This window comes from Sceloporus undulatus, chromosome 4 (assembly GCF_019175285.1).
Source record: "Sceloporus undulatus isolate JIND9_A2432 ecotype Alabama chromosome 4, SceUnd_v1.1, whole genome shotgun sequence".
NCBI lineage: Eukaryota > Metazoa > Chordata > Lepidosauria > Squamata > Phrynosomatidae > Sceloporus > Sceloporus undulatus.
In genome coordinates, this window is record NC_056525.1 from 243,820,288 (window position 1) to 243,830,714 (window position 10,427).

Sequence of the window (10,427 nt, forward strand, 5' to 3'; positions counted from 1 at the left end):
GTGGCAGCACTGTCAAAAGGATTTGCCAAATTCCAAAGGAAGATAAACTGCTGTAGGAGTCCAAGCAGAAACAATTAATTGCTGTGTGAAATAAAGACACAGAAAAGCAATACTATATTAGGCAGTGGAGGCAAAATAAGAAGGCAGTACACAACTAGCTTTGAAAATAGGACATGATCAAAAGCCTACCTTTTCAGACCCAAAAACACACTCACAGGGCAGTAGGAGAGGGGGGAAAAACAAACAAGGAAGGAACAAAACAAAAATTAGAAACACACAAGAGTAGAAAAAATTAAATAGCCAACTACACACAGAACTACTGAAGTAAAGGAGTTAACTTAGTAAGAGATGTCAGGATGCACTATGAGCATTACAAGATCAGCAGAACAAGTGACTGTCAATTAACTGTCCATTAACTTGTCGACAAAAAGTAATGAGTGATGCCTTATTTCTCCAACTATGAACACTGAATACATGACTGCATTTGAATCAGTGTATCATATCAGTGAAACTAAAAGCAATTTGTGTCTTTCTTTAAAAGATACAGAAAGTGGCAAAACTGTTTTTAAAAAATTAATCCCTCTAACAGCAATTGGTACTATAATAGGCAGAACAGGCACGGGAAGAAGCCAGACCCCCAATAATGTTAATAACAACTCCACAATCTCACAATAACATCACGTTTGCATTAAATTATGTTCTATAGGAGTTGAGTTATTGGCATTTTCTGCGCTGAGACCTATAGGCTAATGTGTCAACAATTCTACACAGTTACAACTCCTCAGGTTTTTGACAAGATTTGTCAGTACATATCTTTTAGATAAGAGTTTCAATATATTCTTACCTTTGTTACAGAACACAAAACAAAAGTTTCAGAGAAAGCAGGTTTAAATGACTAGCACAAGCATAGAACACATATGGTTTAGTGCAGAAGACACTGTAATTCTCTGATTTATGCTGCTTTGAGTCCCACATTGAGAGAAAGGTGGGTTATTAAATAAATGAATGGAATAGTGTCTACACATAATGGGTATATGAGTTATGACTCTGCATTATGACAAAGAGATTATTAATGGCAAAAACATTATTAAGAGCGATCAACCACCAGATGTTCTTAGGCTGTTCACTCTAAGAACAATTCATCAAAAGGATTTGCTTTTGGATGCATATCCATTTCTGTCAGGTCATGAAAAGTCTTCCTACACATTTCTAACACAAAGCTGACTTCCAACAGGAATAAACCAGGAAGGCACACTTCAGCACCATGGAGAGCGGATGGGCTACAAGGAGCTCCTCCTCAGCACAAGGCTCTGGATTGCACTTGCGAAGTAAAAGGTTGATCTTTTTTCTAAAAGCTCACAACTACAATCTTCACATTACAAACTGCATCACTCAGTTTCAAAAGTGGTTCAATTGAAGATTAAAGATTGCTGTTGAGGTGGAATCTGAGGTCCCCTTGAGGGCAAACCTGTTTTGAGTAAAATGTGATACTTTAACCAGTCCCTACACAATCACAAAGATTTATATAGTTTGTTGAGCATAGTGGCCTCCAGAGAATCCATGACAAGAAGCAGTGAAGGATCCAGAAGATCCACAACAAGATGCCTATTGTTAGGTAACATGATAACTACATAATTGTTTGTTTTTTAATCATCAGGTTGGTTTAGATGCTTTCACTGCAAGAAAGAGAAACCGGACAACATGTATCAGGACACTGCTTATTCCATGAAAAGCATCGTGTTGTGCGCACACACACTCGCTGTACTTAGTAGTTCAAAATACTTTCCTAAAGCCCCAGATGTATCAATCATGGAGTAAGAAGTTGCCACTACCCACTTTGAGGGGGAATGCTCTTGTTTCACTCCTGACTATCACATCACAGTCCAAGACATTTGTCTAAGTTCCTTCACTGGAGAGAATTTGATGAAGGGGATTAGGAAAAAGTTTATACCTGCCCTGCTATTAACTGTGCTTTTTTAATGGATCCAAAAACGTGATTATTATTACACCCTAAAATAATAAAAATGTTTATAATTAAACACTATTCAGTAACGCGAACAGAAACATTGTCAAAATATATCTGTTATTTGCCCAGCCTTTTAATCCATTTTTAAAATACAATACAAGTTGAATGACAATGCTGGCAAACTTCAGTGAATGACAGAACTCTCTTTTTTAATTACTGTTTTCAAAAATATAGCAATTCAATATCAAGGAACAATTTTTTTCAAATCGTTACAGTGTGTCTATTAATCTAGAGTTAACCAGAAAGGAGGCACTCATTTTAGAAGATCTGTATATCCATAAATTAAGTTACTTACCTGCTATCTGTATCCAGACCTACAAAATCCTTCTTTTCAAAAGGAACACACAAAAGGGGAATCTTATCTCCTGACTTATCTGTGGCTCTGTCAAGACGTTTGGATTCTAACACAATGAAGAGAGACTCGATGAAGTCCTCTATTCTTTTTTCCACATTGTCACATTCGTCATAACTAGGATAGAATGCCACATCTGTGCGAGGCTGCTCTGCAATTTCCCCTTGAAGCCCAAAGACAAACAGACGGGAATCATAAAGTGTAGAACCATATATTTCCTTCTGCAGGTGGAATTTTTCAAAGGTCTGAGGCCAGTCCTTTCCAGAGGAACAGTCTGTGATGGTTATGAGCCCCACAACTTTGCGATGTGTCTGAAAATCCCCCCATTCATTGTTCTCCGGTGGGTAATGATGTCTGTATCGGATATAAAGCACACGCTGAGAATCACGGACATTGATCTGACTCACTGTCGAGATCCGTTTGTAAATCTTAAAAAAGCTCTCTTCAGGAACAATTCCAACTGGCTGGACCACAACCAGCAAAGTCTGATGGTCCTCCGCACACTGCATGTAGTCAGGGACACTCATTTTGTATCATCTATGTGCTAGTAAAAAAGAAAAGAAAATGAATCATTTCTATGTTGCTCTGCAAGTGCACATCATTTTAAAATGTGAAACACAAACAATATTAGATGTATTAATTTTCTTAAACAAAGTGGCTAACACTTCCTAATGAAAAATCCCAAGTAGGGCCTCATGTCATGTTTCCCTGAACAAAACACCCTTTAGTTAAAATGGCTTAAAGATCAGTAAAGAACAAGACAGTTCCTGAAATGACTTCTGAAAGACCATCTACAGAAGTTTTACTGTACAATCTTTGGGGTAGAAGTTTGTCTTGGTCCTATCATTCTCACAGGCTTGTACCAATTCCTCCCAGATCATTGAATTCAATTCCACAATAGGCTAGGATGCCCCCTTCTCTGCTCTTTTTGGTGGCAGACAAATATCTTTTTATTTAAATGTGCCTTCAGCTTGTGAGTGGTGGTAACAACAGGATGTTTTAATATGGTGTGTTGTATTTACCTTTAGTACGCTCTGCTTACATTTCTAACTGTTTTATATGTTCTAATTGGATTGTCTGTTTAATTATTTTCACTTTTGCATTACGGTACCGTTTTAGATCTATTTTATTTCAGCTTATATGGCAACCTGCCTTGAGTCCCATATTGGGGAAAAAGGCAAGATATAAATAAAATAAAAAATAAACAGATATGTAACACAAAAGGGGAGAGGAATGGAGGTTAGGCAAAAAGCAAAGCAGGGCATTATTGCAGATGGAAACAGTTCAAGGAGGGAAACGGCCAAATGTAATTCCTGAAACAAGTAGTCTCTTGATAGAGTTGGATAAAAATGGATATTTCTAACCAGTCCAAGAGCATGGAAAACATATCCACTGGCCATCCAACCTCTGTTTAAATATTCCAAAGAAGAAGAGCCCATCACTCTCAGGATCAGTCTGTCTCTATTGTCAAACACTTCTAAGAGGCAAGCAGTTCTTCCCAAAGTTCAGCTGGAATCTCTGTTCTTGCCATTTCAATGCACAGCCTTATGTTCTATTCTGGAGCAGCAGAAAACAAACTTGCTCCTTCTTCTACATTTCAGATATTTAAAGATGGCTACATTGTCATGTTTTGGTCTTCTCTCCTCCAAAAATACCCAACTCCCTAAATTGTTCCTCTTTGGGCTTCGTTTCTAGACTTCTGATCATCTTGGTAGAATTCAAAGACAATTCCAACAGCCCTCCCTTCAGCCCCCATCTTGGGGAGAGAGAGGCAAGCCAGCTCCAATAGGCCTCCGAGGGTAGATCTGCTGGACTTTTCCCCTTCCTCATTGCCATTCCCTTCTCCTTTTGTGTCTGTCATTTTTAGATTGTAAGCCTGAGGGCAGGGAAATGTCTGATTTACAAATTATAAGCCGCTCTGATAGCCTTAGCTGAAGAGTGGGGTATAAATAAATTATTGTTGTTGTTGTTGTTGTGTCAGTCTGGATCAGAATGCAAAGGGATCTTGCAGCATCTGAGGAAGTAGACTTAAGTCAAAGGAAGCTTATGCTACCAACTTTTTTCTCTCAGTCTCAAAGGTGCTACAAGATCTCTTTGATCGTCACTCTCTGAACACATTTCAGCTTGTCAATATCTTTCTTGAACTGAGATGCCTAGAAGTGGACGTATTCCAGGATAAGGCTGGCCAAAGCACAACAGGGTAGCACCACTACTTCCCTTGTTCTGGACACTATGGCTGCATCTACACTGAAAAAATAATCCAATTAGATACCTCTTTTAACTAAAATGGCTCAATGATATGGACTTCTAGGAACTGTAGTTCTGTGGGATGTTTAACCTTCTCTGTCAGAGAGCTCTGATGGTACAATAAACTACAGTTCCCAGAATTCCATGACAGTTAAAGTGGTGTCAACCCAGATTATTACTGCAGTGCAGACACAGCCTATATTCCTACTGACGCAGCCTAGAATTGCATTCACTTTTTTGGCTGATGTGTCACACTGTTTTAGCTTCCTGATCTAATGAGACTCGTGGATCCTTTTCACTTGTATGGCTTTCAAGCACCCTCTATTTGTGCATTTCATTTTGTTCTCTAGATGTAGTACCTTACATTTATCTGTTGAAATTCAGTTAGTTTTGGCCCGAACAGCCCATTCTGATCCTGCCCTTTGTAGCATTAGCTACCCCTCCTAATTTAGGTTTATCTGCAAATCAGATAAGCATGCCTTCTAAAGCTTCACTTAAATCAATAAAGATGTTGAACAACTCTGGGTCCAAGACAGAACCGTGAGACACCCCGCAAGTGACTTCTCTCCAGGATGATGAGCACTCTCCAGGTTTGGTCAGTCATCCAATTATGAATCCACTTCACAGTAGCCCTGTCTATCTACAAGTCAAACATATCCCCATTGGATAACCAATGGAGTTTGCCTTTGGCCTCCTGAAAAACTTTGTCTCCATCTGTTGTTGTTGTTGTTGTGTGCCTTCAAGTCATTTCTGACTTATGGCGACCCTAATGCGAACCTATAATGGGATTTTCTTGGCAAGTTTCTTCAAAGGGGGGTTGCCATTGCCCCCATACATCTCTAAAAAGACCCTGTGAAATGCACTGGAAACACCAAGGTCTATTCCATTCTTAGAGACAATCTGAAGAGGTTTGACACAGCTTTGACAAATAAAGTCAATCCAGCCTTAGCTGCAAAACCTCCTATTTCTCCTACGCAGACTTTGCTCTGGTTATGAAAAATCAGTAATTCTTCAACACTAAAATTTTAATCCAATCAGAAGATGCATTGGGGAGCTTAAAAATTTGTCTCTTCTTTGAGGTAGGTTTTATTAGATCTGAAAATGCCTCAGAGATCAGCAGTATGTAACCTACTGTGTTTTCTGTGTAGCATAGGCCTTCCACCTCCTTTCATCCTTCAGTACTTTCATGGGATATACCCCACTTCGGAAGAAGAATACAGAATATTTAAAGAAGTGATGGGCAAGTGGAAAGATGGGCAAACCCACCCCTTTTGAAGGAGGAGAACTGATACACTAACCTAATCTACTTTTTGATGAAAGTGTATTTACTAGTTTTAAAAACCTACTCAATCTTGTGCAGAGATCAGATCAATTTATTGCATTAGTCTATTGACCATTCCAAACGATTACAAATAATTAAACAATACAATTATAAATAGTACAATACAGTTACAATAAAAACATTGTCTTCCCACATGATGCTAAGGTCACATTGAACTAAAATAAAAGTAACCACTGGGGTTTGGTTCCAGGAACCCGCGTGGACACCAAAATCCGTGGATGCTCAAGTCCTATTAAATATAATGGCATAGTAAAATGGTGTCCCTTATAGAAAAGGGCAAAATCAAGGTTTGCCTATGGGAATTAGTATATTTTTAAAGTATTTTCAAGCCCAGATGCTTGAATCCTTAGATAAAAAAATCCGTGGATAAGGAGAGCTAACCGTATATCATCCAGTAAACTAAACATTACTCCTCCTTTCCAACTCTTTTTTCCTTAAATTGGGAGCCTTGGATACAAAGAGGGCAACCCTCTGGAATACACAACCATTAGAACAACTCAAAAAGAATGTGAGTTTGTTCAGCGCAGAGCAGTTTCTCCTGTGAGTCAGAAATGGGCTCAGATAATGGGCTTGACTACAGCTTGCCTATAAATGGCACTCAAGCAGATCATGTGTCAAGTCCTTTGTTACTACAGAACAGGATATACACAGCCTATCTGTGAGAAAAATACCCTGAAATCTTACATGGAAGATCATTGTGTCTACCATCTCAAAACGAAGATGAGTAAAAGCAACACAGAGATTCCTTCTCATCTCAAGAAACGAGTATTTCTCTGCCATGAATTGTGACTTGGCTTTCACTAGGCATTTTAAAGCCCTAGAGCTGGGCAAAGCAGCAGATTTGGCTCTGATGTCAGTAATTCTTAACCTAATTAAACCTTTGGTACTATTGTTGATCCCCATTAGGAGCTCCAGACTGGAGCCATGATTAGGCAACATCCTTGGAAATTTATGCAACCAGGATGGTTACATCTTGTTAACCAACTGTTCAAAATATTTCTTTGAAAGCCTATTTCATTCATTGGTGTTCATTGATGAAAGCCTATTTCATTCATTAAACCAGTAGTCATATAATCTTAGCTGAATCTGATATAAAATTGCCACAATTCCAACTTAAGTCTTATGCAGAGTTATGCATGTCTCACCAACATTTTTATTTAAGCATGGTAGAAGTGAAAGCCGGGATAATGTAGTGGTCTGACTGTTGGACTAAGACTCTGGAGACCAAATCCCTGCTCTGCCATGGAAACCAGTGGGTGACCATGGGGAAGTCACACTCTCTCAGCCTCAATGGTAATGGCAAACCACTGCTGAACATATCTTGTCAAGAAAACCTTTTGGTAAGTTCTTCTTAAGGTCACCATAAGTCAGAACCTGAAGGTACATAACAACAAATCCAGAAGTGATCAGGAATTAGACACAGGTGAATAAAATAGTTGGCAAGGGAGGAAAGGCGCATTCCCTCCCTCCACAAAACAAGTGGGCCACTAGAAGAAAGAAGCCTCTTCTTCTGTGCCTACCACAGACACATCACTCCCCATTGGTCCTCTATCAGCGCACTGCAGACTAATAGTCCGTTTTGCAGGCCAGTTACTCTTGTGGGCTTATTGACAAGACTAGCCTAAGCCAACTGGTGTCAAAGGGCTTGTGTGCATTTAGTTCTGCAGAGGGCTAGACTGCCTTAAAACTTTTGCTGCTGCCACAGCATCTAAGTCCTAGCTCCAACTGTAAGAATTACTACAAATAAACAAAAGCAGTTCAAATTACAGAAGGCAGATAACACATAAAAGCTCAATCATACAACCATGCACTCTGGAGTAAGTGGCTGGGTTTATTTATCTGTTAAAAGACACAGTGCAAGGGAAGGAAACATACAATGTTTTTTGTCTTTGAGGCCAGTACTCACATCCTCTTTTTCCTCACATTTTTCCATTTTTCTCCATCTTGTGCTTATAATTCAGTAGTTCATCTTATAAGAAAATATCATGATAACTGTACTCAGCAGATATGGACTTATTATTATTATACTCAATTGTGAGAACAAAAGAAAATGCAGAAATGTTTTAAAACTAGTGTGTGTTACCACAGTTATCTTTAGAATAGTGGTACTTCCCAAATAGGGTTTGTATTATCCCAAATGAAATAATGTTTCCGGATAAACTGGGGGAAAGAAAAAGAAGAGTTTGAAATGCATTACATTATTTATTACAGGGTAAACATCAACACATGCGGCAAAAGCACATGCAGAAATGCAGTCACTACAAGGCAGACAGAGGCCTGAATCCAGTTGAGACACAACTAGAGTAGGCGCACTGAATCAATGAAATTTACAAAAGTGTTGCCCTACTAAGTTCTCATTGACTGAATTAAGTCTACTCTCATTAGAACTAATAACTGTATCAGGGAAAACCCTCTGAAAACCAAAGTATGTCACTTCTACATCATGAATCCCCAAAGCACGCAACATATTTGTTGGTGGTCTTCATCTGAGTACTAACCAGACCCTGCTTAGGTCCTAAGATCCGGACAGGGCCTGGTGTCTTTAGGGCATTTAGGCCCACATGCCTCACAAGCCAGAAAAGTCATGGGCTGAAAAAAGGTCACAGGAACTGAATGGAGGAAAGAAAACATTGGAATAACAGATCTCTTTTCATATCTGTATCTTTATTTTCCTTGCACAAATTTCTTCTTCTCTAGTGCAAAATTGGGCCCCCAAAAATGAGAAACACGCTCCTCTTAAATGCCACCCATAAGCAAATAGATGTTTTCTTTTCCTTTCCACAAGAAGCTTTACTCTTCTCATGCGCATTAGCTTGGCCATAAATCACCTCGAATTGAATTGATATAAAAGCATGTTCAAGGGTAGTTGTGTTGACCACATAGCAAATAACAACAACAATAATAATAATAAAATAATAAAATCCAAAACACACATACTTTTATTAGGTCAAGGAAAAGAGACAAAAACAGCTGACATTCATGAACTCGGATTAAAGGCTTAAAGTCAGGCTGTATGAGTCCTTCTGAACTTTCTTGATTTTACTGACTGAGAAATGCCATGACTTCAAAAGTACTGAGCAGAAAGAGAACTCAGGGGCATGACACAAATGGCCCTTTGCGCTCTCTTTTTCAACGGTGGGGCGCTTTGGGTCCCTTTTTCTGCAGCTACGCCTGTCCCTCCGCATTTGCGGCTTTGGCTATTCACGGATTTTATTAATATGTTCTCTCTAGGAATATCTAGGTCCTCCAGCGCAACTCTTTGGTCAGCTTTAACCAAAAGCTGCACTGAAGGACCTAGAGATGCCAAGAGAGAACGATTTGCTAGGCCTTTGGAGCTCCTCCAGCGCAGTTCTGTGCTCAGTGTCTGGCAGATGCTGACCACAGAGTTATAGGACTATCCAGGGCCCCTGCGTCAGACACAGACAGGCAAAATAAGCTCCCACACGCCAGAAGAAGTCATGGAGCGCACCATGCGCATAAGCCCCATGACTTTGAAATGCGAGAAACTCAACTGCATAATTTGTGGTAGTGAATAGGAATATATACACACATACATAAGAATATATATGTGTGTGTGAGTATTCATATATATATATATATATATATATATATATGGAATATAATTCTATGGTTTTTGCTTATAGGTTATAGGTAAGAGTTAGTGAATTAAATATCTTTATTTTTGGAGGGAAACTCAGTAACCTTAGGAAGCATAATGAAGCATGGATGGAAATAACTGAGCTTAAAGAACTTAACTGTTAATTCTGTAACATTGAACTTGTATATTGGACTGCATTTTATTAATAAAATAAAACATAACAATTCCTAATTCCAAATACATACATATATATATATATACATACACACACAGACACACATTCGAAACATATTCCTATCTTAATATATATACATATATATTCCAAATATATTTCTAATATATATATATATATATATATATACACACACACTCCAAATATATTCCTTTCATATATATATATATATATATTCCAAATATATTCCATATATATATATATATATATATATATATTCCATAAAGCACACCCTGATATAGATATAGATATATATCTTTGGAAGATCTCCATGCCACAGTTGGTTGAATCTGTGTCTATGTGGCTTTGGAAGAACAAGAACAAGATGAGGAGGTTCTCCTGAGGAGGGAGTTTCGCAGAAGACCTCCTGCTCCTGCTCCTGCTCCTCCTCTTCCCTGCGGCTGCAGGTCACACTCTCTCAGCTCCATAGGAGGACATGAGGAGGAGGAGGAGGAAGAGGAGGGAGCGCCTTATAAGGCGGGGCGCCCCTCCCTCCCTCCCTCCGGAGACCCCTCTCTCTCTCTCTCTCTCTCTCTCTCACCCTGACAGCTCCGCCTCCTCTGCTCCGGCTCTTCCTCCTCAGGAACGCGGAACCCCCAACCTGAGGGAGGGACCTGATGAGCGCACTGC

The 10,427-nt window shown here is 39.2% G+C and overlaps 1 protein-coding gene across 3 annotated transcripts in view; it reads right to left on the reverse strand.

Moving 5' to 3' along the window:
* TRAPPC9 (trafficking protein particle complex subunit 9) overlaps nt 1-10,427 on the reverse strand; it is a 368,614-nt gene extending 358,187 nt beyond the window's left edge. The window contains exons 1-2 of one of the 3 annotated variants that reach the window (XM_042464513.1): nt 10,339-10,427; nt 2,322-2,922 (exon numbers count right to left, since the gene is read on the reverse strand). In XM_042464513.1, coding sequence (XP_042320447.1) covers nt 2,322-2,905 — 584 coding nt within the window. In that variant the 5' untranslated portion in view covers nt 2,906-2,922; nt 10,339-10,427. Of the gene's footprint in view, nt 1-2,321; nt 2,923-7,112; nt 7,133-7,873; nt 7,892-10,338 lie in introns of those variants that run through there. The other 2 variants (XM_042464512.1, XM_042464514.1) reach the window with 2 other exon arrangements.